Source organism: Xiphophorus maculatus, chromosome 4 (genome assembly GCF_002775205.1).
Source record: "Xiphophorus maculatus strain JP 163 A chromosome 4, X_maculatus-5.0-male, whole genome shotgun sequence".
Classification (NCBI taxonomy): Eukaryota; Metazoa; Chordata; class Actinopteri; order Cyprinodontiformes; family Poeciliidae; genus Xiphophorus; species Xiphophorus maculatus.
This window is the reverse complement of record NC_036446.1, coordinates 8945731-8973540: the sequence shown is the minus strand read 5'-3', so window position 1 is coordinate 8973540 and position 27810 is coordinate 8945731. Positions and strand designations below refer to the sequence as shown.

The 27810-nt window shown below is 38.0% G+C and overlaps 4 protein-coding genes across 7 annotated transcripts; 3 read left to right on the top strand and 1 right to left on the bottom strand.

The window, feature by feature from the left end:
* Positions 1–222: 222 nt before the first annotated feature.
* Positions 223–9147, bottom strand: sdr42e1 (short chain dehydrogenase/reductase family 42E, member 1). 3 transcript variants are annotated; one of them, XM_023332743.1, is made up of 4 exons: positions 9067–9147; positions 6641–6799; positions 2269–2351; positions 223–2044 (listed from the first exon to the last, which is right to left on the bottom strand). In XM_023332743.1, exons 3-4 carry the CDS (start codon positions 2334–2336, stop codon positions 943–945), a joined length of 1170 nt encoding a protein of 389 aa, XP_023188511.1. In that variant the 5' UTR covers positions 2337–2351; positions 6641–6799; positions 9067–9147; the 3' UTR covers positions 223–942. The 3 variants fall into 3 exon arrangements, with proteins under 3 accessions (XP_023188511.1, XP_023188509.1, XP_014328396.1); XM_023332741.1 differs by having other exon boundaries at positions 6641–6991; positions 9067–9139; XM_014472910.2 differs by lacking the exons at positions 6641–6799; positions 9067–9147 and adding an exon at positions 4108–4502.
* Positions 7231–9819, top strand: nat1 (N-acetyltransferase 1). Of its 2 annotated transcripts, XM_023332744.1 has the most exons (2): positions 7231–8418; positions 8604–9819. In XM_023332744.1, the coding sequence occupies exons 1-2, from the start codon at positions 8136–8138 to the stop codon at positions 9479–9481; spliced, it is 1161 nt and encodes a 386-aa protein (XP_023188512.1). In that variant the 5' UTR covers positions 7231–8135; the 3' UTR covers positions 9482–9819. The 2 variants fall into 2 exon arrangements, with proteins under 2 accessions (XP_023188512.1, XP_005796180.1); XM_005796123.2 differs by lacking the exon at positions 7231–8418 and having other exon boundaries at positions 8426–9819.
* Positions 9820–9961: 142 nt separating this feature from the next.
* On the top strand, positions 9962–13436 carry cnep1r1 (CTD nuclear envelope phosphatase 1 regulatory subunit 1). Its single transcript, XM_005796122.2, has 6 exons — positions 9962–10241; positions 10708–10779; positions 12366–12439; positions 12710–12819; positions 12952–13006; positions 13086–13436. The coding sequence occupies exons 1-6, from the start codon at positions 10217–10219 to the stop codon at positions 13125–13127; spliced, it is 378 nt and encodes a 125-aa protein (XP_005796179.1). The 5' UTR covers positions 9962–10216; the 3' UTR covers positions 13128–13436.
* A 345-nt stretch (positions 13437–13781) lies between these two features.
* On the top strand, positions 13782–25644 carry heatr3 (HEAT repeat containing 3). The gene is made up of 15 exons (XM_005796121.3): positions 13782–14071; positions 15655–15827; positions 16503–16590; positions 17413–17513; positions 17842–17951; positions 18895–19035; positions 19143–19435; positions 21758–21848; positions 22034–22188; positions 22999–23081; positions 23162–23298; positions 23420–23508; positions 24059–24202; positions 24277–24453; positions 24603–25644. The coding sequence occupies exons 1-15, from the start codon at positions 13931–13933 to the stop codon at positions 24714–24716; spliced, it is 2037 nt and encodes a 678-aa protein (XP_005796178.1). The 5' UTR covers positions 13782–13930; the 3' UTR covers positions 24717–25644.
* The last annotated feature ends 2166 nt before the right edge of the window (positions 25645–27810 follow it).

Sequence of the window (27810 nt, the reverse complement as noted above, 5' to 3'; positions counted from 1 at the left end):
TTTCTCAAAATCCTTTCAGTCCACTAGCAACTGCTTATCCTTGTTGCTAGTTGACCTTTTCTACAACTTTCCAACTAAGTATTTTGTGAAAACTCAGGTTGTCAATGGCTTTCTGCTGATCAACGGTCAAGTTAGCAGCGTTTCAATATAGAGTAGAACGTAACATCACATTTCTGTTTCCATTAGCTGTAAGGACATGGCCGCTAAAAGTAAGTACTACACTGTACAAACAAATGCATTCTGTTTATTTATAGTGTGGAAGTGTAACAAAAGCTATCTTAAGGCACTTTACAATGAGAGCCAATTCATCTGCAGAAGCATAGAATCTAATTTGGTCCAAGTTCAGTTCAAAATAATCCAATAAAGTCACATTCAAATCCAATTACATACAGTGTAACTCGGCCCTGTTTCTAACACAGTACAGTCAGAGTTGTAAAAGCAATCTTTCCAAGGAAATCCTGCTTATTGCTTCGAGTTACCATCAATACCTCCTATTGAGAGAGCATAACTTTAATGTAAGAAAGTATACAAAATCATATTTTTATTCCTAAAACATTGTTAATATTCTGAGTTTGACTTAAAAACAAAAAAAAAAACAATGAATGTTGATCACAGTTGTCAGACTGCATTAACTTCTAATAATACTGTTAAAGTATATCAATAAAACATGTAATTATGAATCTTTATCCCCATTGGCTGAATGAAAACAGAGAGAGGTAGTGTTGTTTGAGTCATTATAAGCAACAAAGACAGGTTGGTCCCAGAGTTTTCTTTGTTCTAGCTTCAAATGAAACACGTGATTGATTTCTGCAAAGATTTTAAATCAATTAAAACATAAAGAAGAAGAAGAATCTGTTTCTTCATTAAGCATTTGAAGCACTTTGTGTTACACTTTGCTGTATAAGTTTATTTTGATTGACTGATTGCAGCTTGAAGAGCTTTTCACCAGCTGCCAGCAACCGGCAGAAACGACAAAACCACAGCAGTAAAAGCAGAAACAAACAGGAAGTTGAGTATTAATCTCCTGAAGCCGGAGCCGTGAAGTCTCTTCCCGTGGCCTCTGCTTTTGAACCACTGCACCACCTCGTCCAAGTTGTGCTCCTGCGGCTCATATCCCAGCTCCGCTTTGGCCTTTGCCATGCTGAAATAATGTGTAACTCCAGTTTTATACACCTCGGTGCGCGTTAGCAGGGGCTGAAAGTTGTAGAACGGGCCGATGAGATGGTGAATCATTTCGGTGAGAAAGGCAAACAGGTAGATGATAGAGATGGGGAGGCGGAGTTTTGGGAAAGGGTAGCCTAAGCCTTCTACCAGAGGTCGGAAGAATTCAAAGTTATTGACCGGCCTGCCGTCGGAAATGAAGTAGGCCTGGCCAGCAGAGCGATGCTGCTTCTCTGAAGTTAAAGCCTCTGCAGCTAGCATGTGGGCAGACACCAGGTTATCCACGTGGACAAACTCCACCAAACTGCTGGGACTACCATAAACAAACCTAAAGATCCCCCTCTCTATGTAGCTAACTATCCTAGGCAGGTGCCTCTGCTCACCAGGCCCATAGATACCTGCTGGGCGCAGGGCACAGGTTCTCAACACCCCAGGGCTACCAAACAGAGCTGCTCCATTTGCCTGTAGCACCGCCATCTCTGCCAAGGACTTGGTTCTAGAGTAGTGGTCGGGATGAAGGTGGAGCGGCAGATAAGGAAGACTTTCATCGCCATTCTCTATCACTTGGCCTCCGAAAACCACATTGAAAGTACTGGTGTAAACCAACCTTGACACTCCATTCTCCACACAAGCCCTCAGGATGTTCTTCGTCCCCTGAACGTTGACTGCCTCAATCAGGTGTCTATTCAGCTGCTCTCTACCAGACATCCCATAAGAGGCAATGTGAAACACACAATCTACACCAAACACAGCCTTCTCAACTTGTTCATATTCACAAATATCTCCTTGCATAAACATCATGTCTTCAGGAAGTTCTTGGCGTGGAGGAACGGTGTCAAAAAGTGTGATTCTGGCTCCTCTTTTATGCAGAGCACATGCAAGGCTGCAAATAAACAAATGAATATGAATCTCATTAAAACTTATACAGATATTCTACTTTGACTAAACACTTCAATAAACAAAATACGCCAAGTAAAAGACTTTCTTAGACACCTTTGGAGCAAAAAACAGCGTGACAATGCCATCTTGTGGACATTAAGCAGAATTGCATAGTGTACTTTGCTTAAATTAAATAATTTTGATAAATAAATGGAAAATTGTTCTTACCGAAATCCAAAATAGCCACAACCTCCTGTCAATAAAAACACATTTTTGTCCATCTGTTCGTTTTCCATTGCAAGAGCGACAATCTGTGAATTTAGATGATTAGAGAAATTTAGAGGAGTAGTTAAGAGCAGGGGTGTCAAACTTCAGTCCTCAAGGGCCGGAATTGAAAAACTGACACTCTGTTTTCAACAATGATCTTTTCAAGTTATATACATTATATACCAGGCTTTACATTTCTGCTCTGATTCATTAGTTGGCACTGGACTGAAATTTGTGCTAAAAAAAAAATCCTGTTTTTTTTTAATGAAAATCTTTTACTAAAACTGGTATTGCAGCCTCGTTAAAAACCATACTAAAAATTAGTTTCAAATTTCTGCACAAAAAAACACCTTCGTCTATGAGCTCTTTCCAAGTTAGGGCAATATCAAAGTTAAAATGTCTGTAAAGTTCTAGACAAAGTTATTATTTATCAGCATTAACAGTTTTTAATTCATGCCACCGCATCTAGCCATCACTACCAACAGTTGGCCGAGATAGTTCTGGTGTTTTGCTTCTTTTAGAGTTGTCATAACCCTTTGATGCTGTATATCAAAATATTCTGGTATCAATTTTAGAACATGTTGATTTTAAACATAAAGCTCTAATTTTGTTAAAACTGTACCTCATAGGGAGTTACTCCCTATGAGGGCTGCACAGTGGCGCAGTTGGTAGCACTGTTGCCTTGCAGCAAGAAGGTCCTGGGTTCGATTCCCGGCCAGGGTCTTTCTGCATGGAGTTTGCATGTTCTCCCTGTGCATGCGTGGGTTCTCTCCGGGTACTCCGGCTTCTTCCCACAGTCCAAAAACATGACTGTCAGGTAAATTGGTTTCTCTAAATTCTCCCTAGGTGTGAGTGTGTGTGTGCATGGTTGTTTGTCCTGTATGTCTCTGTGTTGCCCTGCGACAGACTGGCGACCTGTCCAGGGTGTACCCCGCCTCTCGCCTGGAACGTAGCTGGAGATAGGCACCAGCAACCCTCCCGACCCCATTAGGGACAAGGGTGAACAGAAAATGGATGGATGGATGGATGGATGTACCTCATAGGGAGTTACTCATTTTTTCAGCACTCCTCAGTTTTGGCGTTCCCCACAGGTCACCACTCTGTCACCTTTCATTAATTGTATCCTTTCATCACCTCTTATTCTGGACTACAGTGATGCTCTGTATGATGAACCATCAACTTCAGTTCTGAAAACTCTCCACTGCCTTCTTTTCCGGTTTCTCGCTAATTTTAGAATTTAAAATCTAAGTGTGTTTCTAGTTATTTTGTTCATTTTAATTGTATTTTACTTGTTCTTGTATTGTCTTTATTTTATTATTTGTTTGCACGTCAAACTTCTGTTGTTTTAAATGGAGTATACAATAAGTCTGACAATGACATCTACTTTAGCTTTGCCCTTAACTTTGATTCTATGTTGTGAAATTAGTTCTCATATCAGAAGTTATGGTCACTGCATAAAAAATGAATGCCTCACATTTTAAACAGATCTTCAAATATGGAAATACTTTTTTTTTTTCCAGTTCCATGTAGCTTAGACGTGGTTGAAGAACAACTTTTGGATATTTGCATTACCTTTATGTTTGCACATATTGTGACATAACTTTTAAGCTGAAAACTGCAGAAAATCTAAAGCTTTCCTCAAAATTTGAAAGGATACACGAAAAATATTTTTTGCAGTAAATCACATTACATTTTTGCTACTGTTTGGAAAGCTCCAAGTCGCACAACAGCCCAGCCTTAGCCTACATACCGTTGTAATGTGCGTAGCTATCTGCTCAGATATTAATTAATGCCACCCACCTCTTCAAAAGCTGGTACACAACGAGAGAAATGCCCACTGTACTGAGAGCAGCAGGTAGAGCAGTCCGGCGAGCACTTCCCTGTACAGCTGCCTGGTTTGTTACGTATTCACGTCCGATCATTGAAACGCATAGACGTAAGAAGTGTAGACGCTGTTATTGGCCTGTAAAAGCGGTTCGCTAGCAGAGTTCGCCATTTTGCGAGTGGCAAGATCTTTCAAAACAAAACTATGCTTACAACCTGCTGTTTTTACCTGTATGACGAATTTTTCAATTGTTTTAATGTGGAATAATATGTCACAGATATTGAATAGTGTAGGGAACAAAAAATAAACAAAATGTGCTCAATTAAACCACTTAGTTATACTTAATTTAAATCATAGCTAAACTGTTTGTTGTAGTTATTTTGTTGTGTCAGAAATGAATAATAAAATAAATAATTCTATATATTATGCTAAAAATAATAATTAATGGTATAATACTAAAAAAATAAGGTGTTATATCAATGCATAGTCTATTGCCTATACCTGCTTTCCCTTGTAAGGTAACGGGCAAGCTAGACATCAACAGCAGTCATTGGTCCACAAAGATCAGAGAGCAACACACACACACAAACACACACACACACACACACACACACACACACACACACACACACACACACACACACACACACACACACACACACACACACACACACACACACACACAGGCGTGCACGCCTACACAGGATAAGTAAATATGCACACACACTCAGTGATACGTTTGGACTGTGAGATAAACTGGGTTACCTGCACACGTAACTGTAGAGATCATACAATCTCCATGCGGAAAGACTCCTGGATTTAAAAAGCAAGGGCCTTCTTGCTGGAGATTTATATCTCAGTGTGACATGGGGGAGTCAGCTAAACATTACAGTATAACCTCCAGTAACTACCACTAGCAATATGGCGGTCGCGCGGTGTCTAGGTAATCTAGGTCTATGATTTTGTCGCCGTATTGGTATGCGGTATGCAACGAGTTTTGCATATATATAAGTTCAAAATATAAAAATTAAAATTTGTCACTTTAAACATAATTATTAATCAGTTGAACTCAATCGTATCATCAATAAGTCGAATTTTGATTAGTTCAATAAAATGACGTTTTATGGAACCGGAAATGTTGGTATTTTTTCAGAATAAAAGTGGACATATTTTAAATATTTAACTACAGAAAATTCTTGAATCTTCTTCTAACTTCTGTATGACACATTTAAAACATAACACAATTCCTTGAATTGCTATAAATTATGGCGTGCAACCAAATGTAGAAGGAAAAAAAGCTCTGTTTAGTTATTTTAAAGTGGCAGTCTACGGAGCCCTCTAGTGGTCATAATCGAGTTTTTTTGCTTTGTTTTTTTCTTAGCCACACGTTTCAGGGAGGCCTCACATTTAGAGAACTAAGCAGTTATCTGTGTTATCAGCACCAAACAGCGACTACACTCCCAGAGCTACAGGCTGTTATGTCATCCCTTGAAGGTAAGAGTTCATTTTAAAACACTGAACAAAGGTTTTCCAGATCGATCGGTGAACTGTGTACTGTGTATTAAGCGCTGGTAGTCAAATACCATCTTTTCGTGATGGTCGATTCCTACGAGTTTTTATTTAGGTTACATTTTCTTGATTTAGTTGTAACCATAAAATGATACTAATGACTTTTATTATGCTAATGGCTATTATTTTAGTTTTACATGTGCAGCTGTAGATGCTATCCTGGGTAATACTTCTGAGTTTTAAAATACCTGTGTATGTCAGACAGTTGAGAACCATATGGATCCTTTGGGATAGACCAACACAAAGTAGCGCATTATTGTGATGCTTAGGAAAATGATACATTATTTTCAACATCGCTTAACAAAAATAAATCTGATATTGATGATGTAAAAGCTCGTTGAACAAAGTACTGACATGGGGGGAAATAAATTTGGTTGCATACACTTTTGAGTTTAAAAAAATCAAAACCATTTATTATTTTTCTTCCACTTTCCAATTATGTACTACTTTTGGCTTGTTTGCTTATAAAATCCCTATAAAATATAGTGAGATTTATGGTTGCACTGTTAAAGGCAGAATGATTTTTTTAAAAGCACAATGTGCTAAATTAGATTATAATGACTACAACAGATTTCTGTGAGACATAATTGTGTCAGTACTTTGCATTTTACAGGTAAGATGAATTTGGAGGAGTACTTCCAAAGAATTGGCTTCCATGGCCCTTTTGATCAAATGGATCTTGCAACTTTGAGGTCCATCCACAAGCTGCATGTCATGTCGATCCCTTTTGAAAACCTCAGTATTCACTGTGGAGAATGGATTACCATGGACCTGGAGACTATTTTCAATAAAGTGGTGAGGAGCAGCCGTGGAGGCTGGTGCCTTGAGAACAACTACCTGTTTGGATGGATGCTGAGAGAAATGGGCTTCAATGCCACAACATTGAGCTCCAGAGCTTTCAATAGGATCATTGATGACTTTGGTGCTCTTGATTCTCACCTGATTCACAAGGTTATCATTGATGGGAAGGCTTATATAGCTGATGTAAGTTTTGGGGTGTCGTGCCAGATCTGGGAGCCGCTGGAGCTCATCTCTGGAAAGGACCAACCACAGGCAGCAGGCGTGTTTCGTCTCATCGATAAGGGGGACATCTGGATCCTGGAGAAGACAGGCAGGAAACCAAAGGTCCTCAATCCAGAATTTGCCAAATCCAGCCTGGTGAACAGGAGGGAGACGAAGCCAATCTACTGCTTCACCCTGGAACCTCGACAGGTTGATCATTTCATTGAGAAAAGTCAGAGAATCCAGAGCGATCCAGCCTCCCTCTTCACCAACAAGTCCATCTGCTCCCTGCAAACACCGACAGGATTCAAAGCTCTGATTGGCTGGATCTACAGTGAGGTCACCTACAAGCCTGAGGAAGGGGTGGATTTGTTGGATATGAGAAACATAACAGAGGATGAGCTTGATCAAGTCCTGGTGGAACAGTTTAATATAAAGCTGCAGAACAAACTAAAACCTGTGTGCAACAAAACATTTTACACCCTTTGAAAAGCCTCCAAAAGAGTTTGGAAACCATTAACCCAACAGTTTTACATAGCATTATCATATATATTAGTATATATTAGTTGAAAAAAGTTTAAATGTGCTTTATAGATGTAGCATATTGATTTACTGTAAATAACTCCACTTTGAAGAAATGCAAAACTACTGATATTAATGAAAGGTCAACTGTGTGTGTTATACCAATAAAATAAGAAGAGTAATTGTTAAGTAATCAAATCTTTCATAATCTTCAAGTTAAACTTTTAAAATTCAAAGTGCAATTATTTCTAACATATTTATAGTGATATATTAATTAATTATATAGATTTATTCCTTTCTTTGTTGTAAACTGGACTAACATTTTAAGTATTTACTGCTTTCTGAGAGTTTAGGATTTTCATGCTCTGATTTCTGTTCAGTTTGCATATTTCATATTTTTGAAGACTACTGAAACCTGCACACTACTGATGATTGTGCCAGAAAGAGTTCTATTGTGAGCTTGCACATATAGCTTTGTGTAACAAGTGATTGCCCAAATCCTCCTGACTATCCAGACAGAAAGTTCTCAATCTTTTTTTGGACGCACACTGTCAATATTTAATCTAGAATAAATACTAGAAAGGGCAATTTGTACTTAAACTGCGATGTTTAGCTCACTGCTTCCTTTGTATGCGCAACTCCTCTTTAAATCATTTTACAGTAAAGTTTCATTTCACGTAATTAACGTCAGTAAGATTCATTGAAGTAATAAAATTTGTTTTGTTTTGAGTATTTAATCGCTTTGCAAAACTGGACTGGTGACATGTCCAAGTGGTACCCTGCATCTTGCCTGTTGACTGCTGGAGAAGAGTAATGCTATTGCAGCCATGCAAGGACTGACTGACTAGATGGATGGATGGATTTTCTGAGAAACCAATAGAAAATAAAGATTTACATCTCTGTGTGTTGAATGTATATGAGATTCACTTTTTGCATATGTCATCTGTTTTTCAATGCACCTTGGATCAGATTTGATGGTGCAATCAGCTTTCAGGGTATAGCAGGTCTAAAGTCTGCAGCTTTGGGAAATCTACAGTTCAAGGTGTGCCACTGTTCTTGTGCACAAGCGCTTGGTTGTACTCTGTCTCTTCATTATTCTGACTTAGCAAATGATCAACTAATTCAATCGCTGCCATATATCATATCTCAGCGCCGTACTAGTCGGAAGTTCTTCAGTAGTTCTGACTGCTTGGGTGAGTAAATAGTTTTTACTTTGTTCATTGTTGTGGGTTGTATTTTGGAAGATGTGTACGTTACATAGTTGCTAAAAACAGAAACAAACTATAAGCTAAAACAGGAGCGTTTCCAACTGAGTGTGCACATTTTCACTTGTGTAAATTTGTCTTAATAAATAACTCTAACATCTTACATTTTACAGGTAAGATGAATTTGGAGGAGTACTTCCAAAGAATAGGCTTCCATGGCCCTTCTGATAAAATGGATCTCGCAACTTTGAAGTCCATCCACAAGCTGCATGTCATGTCGATCCCTTTTGAAAACCTCAGCGTTCATTGTGGAGAGTGGATCACCATGGACCTGGAGACTATTTTCAATAAGGTGGTGAGGAGCAGTCGTGGAGGCTGGTGCCTTGAGAACAACTACCTGTTTGGATGGGTGCTGAGAAAAATGGGCTTCAATTCCACAATGTTGGGTGGCAGAGTTTTCAACACTATCACCAATGACTTTCCACCTGGGGAGAATCATCTCATCAACAAGGTTATCATTGATGGGAAGGCTTATATAGCAGATGTAAGCTTTGGGGTCTCGTCTCAGATCTGGGAGCCACTGGAGCTCATCTCTGGAAAGGACCAACCGCAGGCAGCAGGCGTGTTTCGACTTACCAAAAAGGAGGACACGTGGATCCTGGAGAAGACAGGCAGGACACCAAAGGTTCTCAATCCAGAATTTGCCAAATCCAGCCTGGTGAACAGGAAGCAAACATATCAGATCTTCTGCTTCACCTTGCAGCCTCGAGAGCCAGAACATTTTGCAGAAAAAAGCCACACACTTCAAACAAATCCAGCCTCTCTGTTCACTAACAAGTCCATCTGCTCGCTGCAAACACCGACAGGATTCAAAGCTCTGATTGGCTGGACCTACAGTGAGGTCACCTACAAACCTGAGGAAGGGGTGGATTTGTTGGATATGAGAAACATAACTGAGGATGAGCTTGATCAAATCCTGAAGGAGCAGTTTAATGTAAAGACACAGAATAAAATGAAGCCTGCAAACAAAAAGGTGTCCTACACAATCTAGAAGATACCAAATAACCTTGTGCTTTGGCTTTTAAATGACTGCATTGAATGTGTTTATTACATGACAAAACCAAATATCACAAAAGAATGTACCAAAGTTGGGGCTTATCGTGTATTTTTAGCAGATGTTCTTCCTTTGTTTTTATTCAGAATGTAAAACTGCTAAATAACATCAATATATTTGTGTAATGCCTTTATTTTGTACAAATCTTATATGAAAAACCTGTGTTCTTTTTTTAAGACAGGAGAAACTTAAATCCTAACTATTCAACATTTCTTCTTCCTGTATGAGTATTCTCAAGTAACATTTCTATGGAAATAAAGAACATTACAGTTTAAAACACCTTTAAATCACAATCATTAAGCAATGATTGTGATTATATAAATATATATATATATATATATATATATATATATATATATATATATATATATATATATATATATATATATATATATAGGGGGGGTGTTTGAATGGGGAAAACAAAGGGACATTATTGGACGTCTGAGATTTAATTCAGCGTGAAACAGCGCCACCTGTTGCCCGTCCCCAATCTGTGACGTTTCAAATCAGAAAAAGACATTACGGTTTGGACCGCCCTCTTCTGAGCTTTCCATCCAATAGAATTATGGTTGAGGATTTAGCCCATTCTGATTGGTCAGCAGGTCAGTCCTTCATTTGAGACGGGAAGCAGAGGCACAACCAAACAGCGCACTGCTGTTGTCGGCTTAAGACATGAATTCTTTGGAGCAGGCCGAAGGTAACAAAACCATAAAGTAGTTCATTTTACCCAAATTGAAATCTATTTTAGGAGTCATTTAGATTTTTAAATGAAAATATAAAAGATGAATCAGAGGTTGTGATGTAGGGGAAATAGAAGCTGGTATAAAGGCTGGCTAGGGTTATTAGCATACTTGCTAGCTTAGCAGGGAGATGTTTCTCTTTAGTTGACAATTGTGTAGTTTAACATCTATTCTTTGATATTAATGAGCGTCATGTCAGACTTTATAACAACATTAACGTTTTACGGTGATTTTCTGTGTTTACGTATCTTAAATTAGAAATAAAAATGTTCTAAACTGAGCATTTGTATTGATGTGTACATTATATCAAAGTCCCAGTTTATTGACAGCCACTCAGAGCTTGTCACCAGAAAAGCTTTTAGTCTGTCCTACATCTCTGATGTTCACTGTAACTGTATTTGAACGTGTCCCTTATTCCAACAGACCTAAAGGCCTTTGAGAGGAGGCTAACGGAGTACATCTCCTGTTTACAACCTGCAACAGGCAGGTGGAGAAGTAAGTACCTGCTATTGCTGACGTGAAACATTATGTATCTTCCAGCATCTTCAGGGTAAAGCATACTGGCATTTAAAGTTAAATATTCACATTAGCTTTGAAAGGTTAATCAGTTTATGTAAATATAAATATTCCCAAAGCAAAGTGACCTTCACTTATAAAACGTGTCTCTGGTTATGCAGAATAATAGCAGCAAATGCAGAAATCTCTTTTAAGGTCATAGAAATATGATGCTCGGCAGAACAACATGGGTTTTATTTGACTAATGATTTCTTTTATCAGTTAAGGCTTAGACTTTAAGGCTTAGAGAAGCTCATTGCAGAAACATATACCACTGTAATGCACAAAGTTGAGTTACTACAGTAGCATTTAAAGATGGAGAGGAAACTCATTGCATGATTGTATGATGGCGCTACTTGTTTGACAAGATAAAGAATACTGGATGTTTTCATCATCTAAAACAGCGTTTCTCAATTCCAGTCCTCGGGCCCCCCTGCTCTGCATGTTTTAGATGTGCCTCTATTCGAGAGCAGCTGATTCAAATGATTGCATGACCATCAACTGCTGCAGAAACCTGTTGATCACCCATAGATTCAATCCAGGTGTGTAGCAGAAGGGAAACACCTAAAACATGCAGGGCAGGGGGGCCTGAGGACCGGAATTGAGAAACGTTGATCTAAAATGAGAAACATTTTTAGCCAATTGTGACTGACTTCAGGTTATCTCAGAAGGATGGCTATCGTACTCCAAACTATGTTTCTGTATTTCTAAATGTTTATGAACATAAAATATGTATCTAAAAAATCACCATCATTTCAGGACATATAAGTATTCCTTACATGGAGGTAGCTGTCTCTGGAACTGTAGTGGACAGGAAATGAGGGTTTCATAGATTTTATACAGAGAGACAAGTGGCTAGTTAATCAACTTTGTCTCCCAAGGAATGTTATTATTAAGTTATACCAATGTGCATTTAAATGAGCTGCACATTCAGACAGACTGCCGCTCTGGAAGTGTTAACGGGTAGTTGGGTTTTTGTCACCATATTTATTTGCACCCAGTTGCTCTGATTCTGACAAACATGCTTTCATAAATCATATGTTGAGCTGGTCCTTCTGGCACCCTAATCTACACCACTGGTTGATGATTTAGCTCTACTACAAGCAAACATCTAGGTATATTTCCTACAATCTTAACATTAGGACAGGATTCCAGTTTGCATAATATGTATGTTAGCAAACATTTCATAATAGCTGCATGTTAAAACAAGCAATTTTTGCTTTGGAAAAAAACTTTCATATTACAAGCTCCTACATGTTTTAAATTGAGACTTTTGCTGTGTTTTGAAGGCAGAAATTCTAAGAGAATATATATATCCTTCATTTTATATTCAAGCAACTTTATATTGAAGGTAGAGTAATTGATTTTATTACTTGTGTCTTATAACTGCACGTATGTAGGAGGATTCCATTGCTTGGTGTTTAGGGAATATACAGTGTCAGTAGGGATGCATCAACTTTGCTAAATTCCTGAATAGTCACTACAATATGTTGTTTGTAATGTTTTTCTTTTATCTCTGTTTCCAGTGATTTTGATAGTGGTGTCTGTTTGCACAGCCACAGGGGCTTGGAACTGGTTAATAGACCCTGACACTCAGAAGGTTTGTTAAATTGTGTTCATGATGTTTGCATTATGCAGATGACACAGATTTGCAATTCTAAAGATTACATATATGATTATTTAAAAAAATCTAAATAACTTTAAACCTGATTTCAGCTAAATTCCAGTGAGTTTCAAGAGAATTTTTTCTTTATGGGATTTAAATGTAACCAAAAATTACTCCTGAGTTTTGATCAGATGAGAGACAAAAAGTAAAACTTTGTCCTATCGAACTTTCCTAACGCTGCTCCTCTCCCTCCTTGATTTGCAGGTTTCTTTTCTTTCATCACTTTGGAATCATCCCTTCTTCACCATCAGCTGCATCACCCTAATAGCGCTCTTCTTTGCTGGGATACACAAACGAGTTGTGGCACCCTCGATGTATCCTTTTTCTGCTGCAGTAAATATAATGTGGAACAGCTCATTTTGCTTTGAGTTAAAAAGAATGGGGTTTTTTTGTTGTTTTTTTTACATTCTTGGTCGTGGTTATTTCCTTGACGTTTGCACCTCCAGAATTGCTGCCCGCTGCCGGACAGTTTTAGCAGAATACAACATGTCCTGTGATGATGTAAGATTGTCGATTCCTGGAAAATGTATCTTTCATCTTTCTATGAATTTAACAATATTTTATTGAAATGTCTTGACAGACGGGAAAACTCATTCTCAAACCCCGACCGAACATTCAGTGACTACCATCTAGGTTGCTCTGTTCAGTTAGTTTTCATCAATTGTTGACCTCTCATCGGTCCTTCAAGCAGCCTGAGCATCAGCGACAAGGTGCAGTGCTGAGGAGGATATCATCATGATGATTTAGAATGAAGAAATGGACAAATGGAGGCTTTTTAAAAGTGTGGCTGTGATGTTATCATTGAAGCTGCTGATATGCTCACCTGACCCTTGATGTATTTTACGAATCGAGTCTCGATGTGTTTATTTCTGTTTCTAAAGTTGAGCATGTATTTTATCTAAATGTTTCTATTTTTAAATTTATTTACCTAATAAACACACAGAGTGTGAAAATGTGTTTTTTTGGGGGGGTTTTTTGCCTTCTCTTAGATTTTTAAATATAGTTTCTGGCTGTGGTTTGCTACAATTATCTTTCCTCTTGTTTTTCTTATTTAATTTCTTTTTTAAGCCAAACTGTACATGCTCAATCCAATATCTCCTGAAGTGCCTGGGGAAATCCATGCTTGAATGGCCATGGATTTTGTTAGCTTTAATGAAAACAAAGCAAGAAAAGCAGGAGTGGCAAGTTTAGAACCTGCCACCCACAATATGACGGACGCACTAACGTACGCAGGAACAATTCTCTTGGTTGCGACAAAGCGGGACCGCTTTCCGTCAACGACGATCTCTTTCCGGCTGTCTGCGTTGACTCTTCCACATGGTTTCCAGCTAGCCTGGGTCTGCGGGCTGCTGGCAGTGTAATCGCCGACATTTCGGACAGAAGACACAGACATCTTGTCACATGAGCACCTAGAAACAGATCAAAATGGGTAAAAGTAAAACCACGAAGTTTAAGCGGCCGCAGTTCAACTCTGTCGGCCTGTCGGTGAACGCTGTGAAGGAAGCGGACGGTGCGGACGAAGAGCACGATGAGGAAAGCTGTCCGGCTGCGGAGCTGCTGGAAAAAGTAGGACCACGATCGTATCGGGGGTTTAAAGTTATAACTATGAAACGCACCGATCTGAGGGGTGTGTGTTATGTGAATTATTGATTAGCAAGTGATTGACAGTGTTAGGTTATTTGTCCACGGTCACATGTCGGGCTGGGGTTATGTCCCTTTAACCAGGTGTCAGTATGCGTACTGTACAGAAAATAAATACACAACACACAAACTCTTACTACTAATTATATAAAAAATAATTGCTGTAGTGCTTTATCACTTAAGTAGAAGAATACCTCTTTGCATATGTGTTACAATTTTATATAATTATTCTTGCCTTATGGTTGTTTGTGTGTTTTGTCTTATATAAGGCACTTTGTGTTGCCCTTATTGTGTATATTAATATGCAGTATAGAGCAATGTACAATAGAGAATTAGGACCAATTAATCTGACTTTTTTTCTCTCTAAGGAAATAATTCAAAATCAAGTACCTAATTCTTTTACGTGATATCAATATCATCATTTTTGTATTGAATGAAATTAATTTCTTATCTGCAAAGGGAATGTTTTTAGTGTTGATTAAAATAGCAAAACAGAAGCACGTTTTGGAAAAAAATAACTTTTATTTTTTTTTATAGACCGACAGAAATCTTATTTTTCAACAGTGATGGCTTTACATTTTTGTGTGTGTTTTATAATTGACTTATAATGAATTAACTCACAAAATGACCTGCAAGCATAATTTCAATGATCTCATGTGAAATAGATGATGAGGATGGAGGGAGCTGATGTCATTCTGTCATTTTGATCAAATTCTGTTTTGAAAGGGGAAACATTTTCTGTCATAATTACTTTGCATCAAAAAATCCCTCACATACCAGAACAAAATTTAAATATTTATGAAGTCATTGAGACCACAGTCCAGCTGACATCTTCTCAGTCAAGGCCTGCTGCTGAGAAAGTGCAGCAAGCAGACATGAGGGTTTCTGCTTATAAAAGAACAATAATCTGTTGTTAGGACAGAAAAGAAAAAGAAACACATGAAAGATCTAATATGATTGCATATTTTTATGCCAGCATTGAAATTTGGTCAAATATGTTTGGTTGATCTTTCATAAAAGCACAGCAGTGAATAAAGGATGATTTAAAAATGTTTTTAAAATGCAACTCCAAACATCTAGGAGCGACTTGGTGATTATCTGTTTTTAAGCATGAAGGAGCATGGAATTGATCAAAATATTTGATGTGTTGGGTCTATAGCTCAGAAACTCCTGTGAGCCCAGAAGAAAATCTTTGGGAACCACTGCAATAGCTTAAGCTACCTAAATCTACAACTATTGATGTTTTTTATGAGCCTAATGTATTTCTTGATAAAAGCTTGTGAATTCTTTCCTATTAAGCGTCAATATACAATAAAAACATTTGGTGAAAAATATTTTAATACTGAAGGAGTAAAGTTTTTTTTTTAAAAAAAAGTTAAAATCCTTCTATCAATCTCCAAACATTTCACTTCAACTTTGCTTTTGGAAACAGTAAGGAAATCTTCAAATAAAAGATAAAAAAAAAATTGTAACCTCGATTTAATATCAAGTTGCGTTTTTATTTCCAGTTGCAGAGTCCCAGTGCAGATATTCGAGAGTTTGCATGTGCCAGCATTTCTCGGGTGGTGCAGCAGAGCCAGGCCATTCCCGGTTTCCTCCAGAGGGACGCAGTCAGACGGCTGGGCCCCATGCTGCTGGACGGCAGCTTGGCCGTCAGGGAGACGGCCACTGGGGCGCTCAGGTGAGGGCGCAGCGGGATCTCCGCTCGTCTTTCGTAATGCCGCTAAATTTTCTTTGGGTAAAGTTGGACACATTACACATTCCATTCATTCTTTTTTTAAAATCTTTCCTTAAGTTGTTTTTATTCAACATTAAGCTGTAAAAAAAACCTCTTGGATTTAGCTAAGAAATACATGTCAGACATGGCAACAAAACAAAATTTAAAAGAAAAAATATCTGCACCACAGAGGACACCAAGCTGAAGAATAATCATGTTCTAATAATGGCATACTTCTGTTTCGAAAAGGCTCTGTGCTAAAAATAGAAAAAAGAAGCCCTTCTGGGTTTTCTAGTTTCATCTCTGGTGTACTGTAAGTGAACATAATCTTTTTTTTTTTTTAAATAAATGTGTACTTATGTATTGTGCTAGGGGCACTATGGTGTACAAAAAGCAAATAGTAAGTAGTTGGGAGGATATGCTCCACATTATTCAGAATTTGATTGTTTAATGTTCAGAGATCTTCATCTTTTCTTTTCATTATGTTTGCACATGAAACACATTTCTTCCCTCAGCACTTCTTTCAGTATAAAGCAGTCAGAGGTTTTGTGCAACAGATCAGCAAGCTTTGCTTTTTTAGCTTTGCTACTCACACAGGATCTCCTCTGAGTTACTGATGAGTGTGTGTCTGCCTCACAGAAATCTGAGTGCATGCGGAGGTCAGGAGGTGTGCGAAGACATGGTGAGGCACGACATCATGACGCCGCTGACGGCACTGCTTCGAGAGGTGAGACTCCACTGCTGCTTTTAGCTCACTGCATCTTCTTGGCTCCTCTTCATCTGTAGACTGTAACATCTGCAGGAACTGGATGTCAATCAATCACACAGGGAGTAATATATTTTTACAAGGTTCTAACAGGTAATTTTCAAAGTTTGGAAAGTACTTGATTTCTGTTTAAAGTCCTTGAAAGTGCTTGGTATTTTAACTAAACATTTGATTAAAAGCCTAAATTTGGAAACAGTTGAAAGTAGACATTTTCATGCACTGTATAATAAGACATACACACACACACATTTTCTTTCTTACTGTCTAAAGTGAAATCAGACTAAACGTCTCTTGTTTTAGGTTAGTTAGAATTACCAGAATTATTTTTATTTCCTAAATGACAGAAAACTTAGCAAGAATATTTTTTGTATATTGCGTATAAGCATTTACATTTTGACAAGGAAGGTCATTTACCATAACATGATTTGTTTGGATTGTTTCAATAATAATAATAATTAATAACAGTAAATTATATCACATTATATCACATTTAAACTGCTTTTTAGTTCATTTGTATTGTTTTTATCTCCAAAATGTTGAGTGCTGGAAAAGTTTAAAAACCCATCTAAAAATACTTGAAAAGTGCTTGAATTTTACTGTGGGAGAAGTATACCAACCCTGTTTTTAAGACTGTATTCACAGAAGCAAAAACAAAAAATTGACTTGCAGTGAAATTTATTATGTGGTGTTGACATTTTGAACCAAAGGCAGTACTTTATTAAAGTGACAAATACAGTGTACGTATCTGCTGCTTCCTTGCTCAGAATGTTGTTTTCTTTCCAGTGTTGTACTGGTTTCGACACTGCTGCTGTTGCAATGAAAGACCAGAGCAATCCTGTGGAAGGAGTGGCCATTGAAGCTGTAAACCTACTGTGGAATCTCTGGTAAGCCAACAAGTTGGTATGTAGGGTTTTTATTGATTTATTTCCTCCCCTAAAGATGTTGTTGTGGCTTTGTTACTCTGCTGCAACACAGATCTTTCTCCATTCTTAAAATCAGAATAAGTCAAGAGATACATATTTAGTTATTTCTATTTGATATTTCTTTTAATCATTCCACTATCAGGAATATTTAGAACAAAATCAAGTTCTATTCAAAGAATTTCACTGTTAATTGTGTGACTGTGGCCACCCTGCAGCCACCGTTTAGGTGTACACCTGCTAAATCTTCAATTCTTCAGCTGATTGTGTCATCCATCTGTCGTTCATTTAGTGAGAGCAGCAGCCAGGCAGTGTCTTTGTTCAACAAATCCGGCCTTTTGGACATGGTTGTCCACTGCTTGGAGAGACACCCTCACAACGTGGAGCTGTCCATATCAGCTGGTAGGTCTGACAGAACATTTACTCTAGTTAACAGGATTTCCTTTTAAGTTCTTCATTTAAAGTTTCTGGTAGGCATTTGACACTTGGTGAATTTAAACTGCCTTTTAGTTTATTTGTATTGTTTTTATATCCAAAATGTCAGGTGGTGGAAAAGTTTAAAAACCTATCCCATACCAGCATGGGACACTTACTGGTATCAAGATTTACTTGAATTTTTTTTTATTTAACCAGATAAGTTGATTGGGACACTTACTGGTATCAAGATTTACTTGAATTTTTTTTTATTTAACCAGATAAGTTGATTGAGAACAAATTCTCATCTTCAACAACAAACTGTTCAGAAAACATTAAAACATCAAACAACAGAATATCATTGTTGCCATTTATTCCCATTTGTTCTACTGGGTTAGAGAAAGTGAGTTTTCACTGGCTGTATGTAGCATAAAGTAAGTCAGCATTGCCCCATACCCATCTGTTGCTGCACACCACATGTTAGCTGGCTGAAAGAAGGTTATTACATTTTTCCCTAAACTAATAGAAAAGACATTTAGCTGTAAAACTTTTCATTTTTCATCTAGCTGTTTTTTTTCTGAATTTTACAGAAAGGAAATAAAATACAAGATTATTAAGCAACTAAAACAAAAAAATTAGTCAGAAATAGGAAGTAAATTTCTCTCCCAAATATCCTTCAGCTGCTGTCTACAGTTTCCAGGTGTTAAAAAGCTGTTTTTAAAGGATGAGATGCTACAAATTCAGGTAAATAACCCCAAAGTGTTTGACAGTAAGCATGCTTTAGTGTATTTTATTTTAGAAGTAGAGTCGATACGTACGCATTTCAGTGAGCTTTTAATGGGTATATTCATCTCAGTTGATTTTAAGGTATTATAAGCTAATCTGCCGTCTCAGTTGGAGGAATCTGACTCTTATTGTTTGTGTTTCTCAGCTCACTGTTTGCACACTGTGACCGAGGACAACCCCGAGCTGCTGCGTAGCATGAATGCCGCAGTACTTGAAGCCCTAGAAAAAGTGCTGCTGTCGTCTCAGCCAGGCATGGCGCACATTCTCCTCAGGACTTTAGCTGCAGGTAAAATTCATCTCTTGTCATAATTGTCTCTTTCACTTTTTAAGGTGGCCCAAAAACTGCAGTGTATATTTCCATAGAATCTCCTGATTTCCTGCCTTGTCTCTCAGGTACGCTGTGGAACATGAAGACCAGCTTGCTTGCGGCCCGACAAGCCCAGACCCTCAACGCTGTGGTAGCCACCCTGTCACAGTGTCTGGATTTGGACGCAGGGGTGTTGATACCTGAACTCAGACGAGCGGAAGAGGCTAACCACAGAAACACGGCTCCTGTGGCCGAAGCAGAACAGGCAGAGGCAGCGGCGGAGCCCGCTGAGGAGGAGATGGACGAGGAGGACGCACCCATGAAGAAGAAGAATGGAAAAACTATAAAGGTTGACACTGACTTTTCCGACCTGCTGCCTGTAAGTAGACACACTGGTTGCTACAGAAAGCACCTCTAAACTTTTTCACATTTTGTTATATTAGAATAAGAAACTTGTTTTATTTTCTTGACCAAACCAGAAAACTGTCCTTGTTACTCGCCTAAATAAAATTTTGTGCATCTAATTGCCTTTAGAAGTCACATATATAACAGCACTGTTAGTAATTTAATCAGAGGGGACATAGCAAACATGCAGAAGAAGGTCCTTTGGTCAGATGAGACGAAAATGCAAGTTTCTGGCCTGCATAAAATATGCACATCAACAGCACAGTGAAACATAGTGGTGGCAGCATCATGCTCAACTGATTCTTTGCAATCCTGGAAGAAAATCACGCCGGAAAAGTCTTACATCCAGCCAGAGCTACAATGAAATGGTTTAGATCAAAACATGTTCAAAATTAAATGGCCTAATCAAAGGACAGACCTAAAACCTCATTCAGTCTGAGTTGTTTTGCAAAAGAAGAATGGGCAAAAATATTTACTCTCTGTGTGAAATTGATTCAAGAACCGATTGAGATATGACTCAGAAAATTTAAAATTAAAGGAAACATTTAGATCCGGGGTGTGAAAAGTATGCTGGCTGTTTCATTTTTAAAACAATTAGGCTAATACTAGCTTTAATGCAGTCATGCTTTTAAGTCAAACTGAGTTAGCTATAAAGCTAATGTTAGCTTAAATGCTAATTTTAGTTCCGCTTCTAACAATAGAAAATTAGCTACCTAATTATCTACAATGTCAGTAAAATACATTAAAGTTTATAGTTGTAATATGACAAAATGTGGAGAAATTAAAAGGGTGTAAATACTTTTGCAATAAAACTGCTTCAACAATAATAAAACATGGAATCAGAACACCACAAGCTGAATGTCTGTTATCTTCTCACAGTTTATTTTGTCATCATCCATCAGAGTTTAAGTAGGTCAGTGCACATCTGGTTATTTTCCCCTGAATCCATCAACACCACTTCTGACAGATCTTTTGTTCACTTCATATCCTCAGGTGGAGTCAAATAAGTCAAGTCCTGTTTTCACGCTGCTGATGTGGCTCAGCAGTGTCCACATCAGCCTTTGTGATGTTGAAGCTTTCACAAAGACTGTTTGTTAACAGCATTCATAAATTATGGTGGTGATATCTGTTTGCAGGTTTACTGAGGGCTGCACAGTGGCGCAGTTGGTAGCACTGTTGCCTTGCAGCAAGAAGGTCCTGGGTTCGATTCCCGGCTGGGGTCTTTCTGCATGGAGTTTGCATGCGTGGGTTCTCTCCGGGTACTCCGGCTTCCTCCCACAGTCCAAAAACATGACTGTCAGGTTAATTGGTCTCTTTAAATTCTCCCTAGGTGTGAGTGTGCGTGTGCATGGTTGTTTGTCCTGTATGTCTCTGTGTAGAATACTACCACCAGACATTATTAATAAGTGTAGTAAATTACTTCATATACTAACAAATTGAAACTCTTTTCTTGGTTCATTTGTATTGTTTTGTTTGGAGCTGAAAAAGTTTGAAGAGAAAGAAAAGTTAGAAATTTTACTGTGGGAAAAGTCTATAAACTCTGCTGAGATAAATTATATGATTTGTGTAGCTTAATAACTTTGAAGCTCTTTGAAAAATCTCAGGTTGTGAAAACAAACTAGTTCTTTTCTGGAACCAGTTAGGAATTGAATCAAGCACCTGCCCTGTTTAAGAACTGGATCCACTTGTATGGAAAAATCCTCACAGTGATTCTCAGACGTCTCATAGATTGCCTGTAGCTTAGATTGAGATGTGATGCTGTTCATGGGAAATATGCGGCCTGCTTTTTGACTTTAGAGCTACCCACCAATGACAGGTGGAAAGGCAACACATGAGTCATCCGGAAGTGCAACACCAGGCCGACGGTGCAGACAAACTGTGGAGTAGACGCATCGCGGGTCATTTGGGGACTGGTGACTGGCTGACTCAACCCCGGCGAGACAGATCTGTCCCTCACGGCTCGGTCACGAACAGAACCCCAAGATCATGTTGACGTTCCACAATTTCCCCTCTAAAATATTAAACTATTCAGGCATAATACTACTGAAACACACACATTCATTGTGGCCCTAAATATAGCAGCGTAGCTTAAGCCAAGTTTCTCCATCAGCTACTTTCTATGCAGGCTGTCACCACGACCCAGCTCAGAAATGTGCAACCTGACGTGTTCGAGTACATCAGCAGGAATAAATCGCTCCTCTGTAGCGAGCGGCTGGAATCAGACTGGGCGATAGCAGCGCTAGCAGTCATAGTTGTATTGGGATGTTGACTCATGCTGCTGTTTGTTTGTGTCCAGAGGGGTAAGGAGGAGCTGAGGGAGGCAACGGCCTTGCTGACAGCCCAGCAAACGTCCTTGGAGATCATTGTCAACATGTGCTGCTCTGACGGTGAGTGTTGAGGGAACGGACAGCAGTGCTGACCCCAGGCACTTTCATCTAAAATGTATTTCCTGTGACATGGCCACCAAGTGTGGATTTGTCATTCTGAGCGGCTGTTAGACCAGTAAACGTATTGCCAGGGTGATTTCCGAACATTAAAGTATTCTTTATTGCTCTCCTTTTCTACTGTTTAGATCCTTCTGATGACGAGTGGGAGGAGGAGTCAAGCAGCGATGAAAGTGACTTGGGTCCTGACGGGCTCTGCGACGGACTGTCCAGTCTGATGTCTCCACTGTGCTTATCAGCTGAGGTTCAAGGGGCCTTGATCAACCACAGCATACCAGAAAAGGCAAACAGCACTCTGCTTCCTCAATCACACCTCACCTCTGTCACTACATGCAGAGAAAGAATTCATTACAGAGACAGAGAGTGTTGACAAGTGCCTAAAGTGGGTTAAGCTGTCATCTTTGCAGCTGTGGTTGCAAGCCTAAAAGAAACAGCTCTTTGAATATTTTCAAAAATTTTCAGTGGACTTTAAGGAGTGCCTAATATTGAAGAGGAAGAAAATGGGAATTTTTTTTTTTTAACAAATAAAACATCTGAAAAGTATGGCATTTTGTGGGCTAAAAGTCACACTTCCTTTCATAGTTTGCTCCTTCTTCATGACCCGTTTTGTGACTGATGTGTTAAATATTAATTCATACTGATACACATGAGCCAATGATTAAACATTACCATCTGCACACATGAGGATAGCTAATCACAATCTGAAAACTAGATAGTGGAACATCTCCAGATCTATTTCAATTTCCAACATGCTTTCTTCAGCACTGGACTTGGGCACCACTGTATTAAATTTTATGTCCACGCATCAAAGTAATACAAATACTGAATACAAATGCAAAATGTTTTTCATATTTTTATTCTATATTAAAAACATCTTAATGTGATTGTCATGTGTCATTTTCCTTTTTTATGTTGTGTTTTTCTGACACATGTAATAACCTACATTTGTGGTTGTACTGTATGTTCAGTAGTTACTTGATGAATATTGTGGAAGGAACTGTTTGTTTCTGATTATGCAGTGAACCCCACTTAGCTTCTCCCACATACATGCTTTGATTGCATTGTAATATGTTTTCTCTTCTCTGGATTCAAGGTTCTCAAAAAAACATCCTTCCCCAGAGAGGAAGCCACCAATGTGTGCCAAGAGAACTCATCCTGGAGAAGCCTGAGCAGGCGGTACTCGTCTTCATCAACTCAAAATTGGTTGCAGCTTTTAACTTTTCACCGTATAAACTAAACGCCTCCTCTTTGTGTAGGATGCGGCGGGTTCAGTCCCGGGCGCTGACTTGCCTCCACAGCATACTCTCCACCATGGATGCAGAGTCTCTGGGTGGTGAGGCAGCCCTGCAGGGAGCAGCACAGCACCTGTCCTCACTGGTCTTTGGTGCTGAAGGTCTCAGATTCTTGTCGATATTTTTGCAATTTAGCACTTTTGATACTTTACCAGTTTAGTGTTCATAGGCATGTGTGAAAGCAACAAGCAGAACTGACATTTAAACTTTTTTCTGTTGCAGAAATCCCAAAAGATGAGGAGTTCCTTGAGGCCGTCATCAGCGCCATGCGCTCTCTCCTGCAGATAATTGCCTCCAAAAACATCAGCCAGGTACAAAATACAGTACTATTCAGTGTAATCAGAAATATACATTTAAGATTTCATCATTTTTAGACTGCATATTGTAGCATAGCTTTTCAAAATATTTAACTGTCTAGCAGTGTATTTCTTTTCACAGCAGAGTTTTATAAATGAGAAAGTCTTAGAAAGGATACTATGGAGAATGACCTGCTGGTTCTGCTTAGCATATATTTAGGTTGATGACATCACAAGAGATGCAAGAATCATTTTTATTAATGTTGTCTAAATCTGTGTAGCATTCTAAAAGTTTTTGTCTTGCAGCTTTACACAATGAAAATAAACACTCTTTCAAAGAAGTATTCTGATTTAAAAACATGAACAAAACAGGAATTTTGAATCATCTTTCTTTTAACGGACGAATTGCAAAGCAAAAACAAACTGAGCATTGTGTGTCCCTCTGTAGGTTACAAACTATATTTAGTGATTCTGACTAGAAGCTTTAACCCAACACTATTTCCAACTTGGAAAACAACCCTATGACTGAATGGCTGCTTTTTCTGTCGTGTTTTTGTTTGTTCAGTGCATGACCCCCCAACAGCTGATGAGTCTGAGCGAGGCAGCCACCCGCTGCGATGTTGTCAGTGTGAGGGTTAACGCCGTCGCCATCCTAGGAATCACTGGAGGCACATTAGCCAAAGAAAAGGGCACAGTGGAAACCCTTCAGGTACCACTTCTTCCATTTTTATTTTGTTTGTGCCCAAATGTTTGCTCCTTCTCTGAGAACCTTTGCTCCTGCAGATGATTGGAAATGCCTTGCTTCAAGTCGCTACGAGGGATTCCGATCTGGTTGTGAACGGAGAAGCGCTCGACGCTTTGTTTGATGTGTTCGCTGATGGAGAGGAGGCAGAAATGGCGGCTAAAAACCTCAACTTACTGCCTGCACTTAAGACACTTCAGCCCGTCTTCAAGGCAAAGGTTGTAGAGATGAACTAACATATAGTTTAGGCAATTTTTGTAATTAGGTCATTCTTTTGACTTCCAAAAAATATTCCAATAAAATTTATTTCAGGATCTCATCTCTCCAATACATTAAGATACTTATCCATCTTTCCTTTTCTTAATAGATCCGTAAAGAAGGCCGGGGTAAATACAGCCCTCAGCAGCTGTGTGTGCTGGACAACATCAAAGTCAACCTAAGAAGATTTATTGGTTATCTGGAAAAGGTGGTGAAGAAATAAGGACTTTGTCTTCGTAACAATGTGATCAGTTGTTGAGACATGATGAGATGGTGCAGTTGAGAAACCATCACTTATTTATGTATTTTTAAAAATAATTACTGTTTACAGTTGTTTGAGTTATGTGAATATTTTTTGTGAAAAGGAAGAGGTGGTGGCATTTTGTCTGTGAAGACTCACCAACACGGTTTAAAAGATCTCAGCAAATTTTGGTGGCATGTCAACAACATTTTTAAAAGATAAGGTTGACAAAAAGCAGACTGCAGTTTTTCTTTCATTTGTACCCTTTCACTTATCCTAACTAGTAGAGGAGACCTATTTGGGGAAATAAAGCAGTCATATTGCTAGGACACTACAGACTGCTGTTACTTTACAGATATTTTACAGCAGAATGATCCATTTTATTTTTAGAAAATAAACTGCTTTTCTTAAATTAATCACATCACGGGGCTATTTTGTGTCCATTGTGCAGACTTTTGAAAATCACCCTTTGAAAGCCACTTTTGTAGATTCATATTTTTAAGTTAAAATTGCTACACAAGTTTTCAAGCTTATAGAAAAACTAGAGCTAAATATGCTCTGTCTAATAGGGAGAAAATTAACTCCATATTACAGGGGATGGCTAAAGTATTCACACCCTGTTACCTGTCCCAGCAGAACAAAAGGAGACTCACAGCATGATGCTGCCACCACCATAAAGAGATGCAGAGTGCATTTTTTATTTGCTTAACAAAAAGAATAAGGAAGAAGACCATGGATGCGTTTCCATTTCATAATTATGTTCTATTTTGTTTGTTTACTACATAAAATTCTAATAAAATATTAGATTTGCTGTTGTTGCATGTCAAGATTCAATGGAGGTAAATACTTTTGTAAGGTTAAGTGAGCAAAGGTACAAGGAAATCTTGAAATTAAAAATTCTCTAACCTTGTTCAGATTTCTAAAATGTGATATTTTGAATTTACTTTCAGAAATTAGATAACTTTTAATAAGATAGCTTATCTGTGTTGTAAATAATTAGTTCTTCAATCTGAAACTTTCAGGGGAAAAAATAGACTTGCTGTGGTTGCTGACAGGAATAGTATTTAGTTCAGCAGTGAATGGAAACGGTGTTAAAAATATTTCTTGGTGTATCAGAAATATTTTTGTGCCAGAACTTTGATACTACATAGTTTCATTAAAATCTGATCCATTTCCTAATAAAGTGAAAAGAAATTCCACTAATCCCTCCATTTTTCTGAAACAAGGTATGTTATGTGGAAAAAAATATTTAAACTTCTCAAAAGTAAATGCATAAAGTTCTGAGCCATGATGCAAACATGAACTTATTTGAAGTTGTCTTGCTGTAACGGTTTAAAATAAAAATACATTTGGTGTAAGGTAAGATATCCCAGTTGGAAAAATCAGTTGACTATTTTTTTTATCACTTGATTAGTTTATGGTAAACCTCTGGGTCATGAGAGAACCATTTAGAATAGCGTAAAAAGAACTTTCAACAGAAGTACTGAAAAATTTCATATGAAATCAAAACTTTTGGTTTTGTTTTTGAATATCTTATTAATTAATTATTAATTCATCTTATTAATTATTTATTATTAAAAATGGTCAGTGAATAATAACTCTTTAATTGTTCAAATCAGCAAGGTACTTGCTCAAAATCCTGGTTTGCAAAAGATCTGAACTGAAGTCTAATCTTGATGAATAGTCTACAGCTGTTCCATTATCATTTGTTTTGGAAGTGACTAGAGGCGCTTTCCCACTGCCAGGTCTCGCTCCAACTGGTTAATTACGTTCTTTGTGTTTTTCTGTCAGGATTTCTGACAAATGTGGAAATTTCTTCAAAACGCTAGCTTTGATGTAAAACCTGTTCTGGCTTACAGGGAATTAATTTTTTGTTAAGTCCTCATTTCTTAGAACGTTATAACTGACTAGTTTTGCATATTGCTTGCAGCAAGATTGGTATATTTTCAAACCGCTACTATTTTCAGGTTAATACAATTACTTTGAATAGTTGAATATATGTGGACCTACTTACAGATAATGAGACCACATTAGATTTAATAAATTATCACACTATTATAATATAAAAACAGTCAGTGATGGATTTCAGCTAATAAGCTTAAAGGTAGTTTATAAAAGCGTTACATTTTCTTATTTGATATTCAAATCAGTAGGTACAGTAAGTGGCAATGACCTATGACCCTGGCTCTGCTTGTTGAATTACAAAACTATGGAGGAATAAGCTTGCCACAGTCAATAAAAATATCAAAAATAAATAAGTGGCTTAATAGTATATTTACTACGGCCAAACTGGAGCAGATAAGATGTATTTTGCTGATTTGAGAATTGGGAAATTATACGGCAACAGCAGCACGACATACAGAAAACTGACAGGTTGTCGTTTTTCTATTTTTATTTTTAATTAATTTATAGAATAACAAAAAGTTTTTCAAATTGAGCTTAAAAAGTGAACCACATGCAGATTAATTGCTCACATAGTGAGCTAATTTGGGTTTTTATTTCTCTAAATTTGAGTGATTGTTTCACAGCCAATGTAACCCCAAATTCATTTTGTCGTAAGATTATAATTATATAATAAAGTATTTTTAATACAGATACATAGTATGTTTGATGAATGAAAAGACTGCTGACTTAACAGTTGTTGAGCATAAAATCATTGACACTTTCGACAGTACAGCTATGACAAAAAATGGTAATCGCTAAAGAAGCTAACCGAGTGTTGTGCCCAAGCATATTAATGGGAAGTTAAGCTGAAGGAAAAAGTGGATTAGAGGAAATGACTGGCCTATAATTTATAACGAGGTCTAGTGTAAAGTGACTCTACAGTCAATAATTTTGGCAGTGAGGTCATCAGCTGTTTGTCCAATAGCCTGAATAGAATCTATGAGGGATCATGAAAAGGGAGAGGCACCAGATCACAGAATAGATGGGTGCCTTAGTAATGACATTTTCCACATTACCTTCCATGTGAAGAATGTCAATGACGATCTGCAGGTGTAATTTGCATGGTGTGCACATCATGTATTAAAAAACTTAATAGGTTTTACGTAATGTTAAACGAAATTATGGGTTTTAC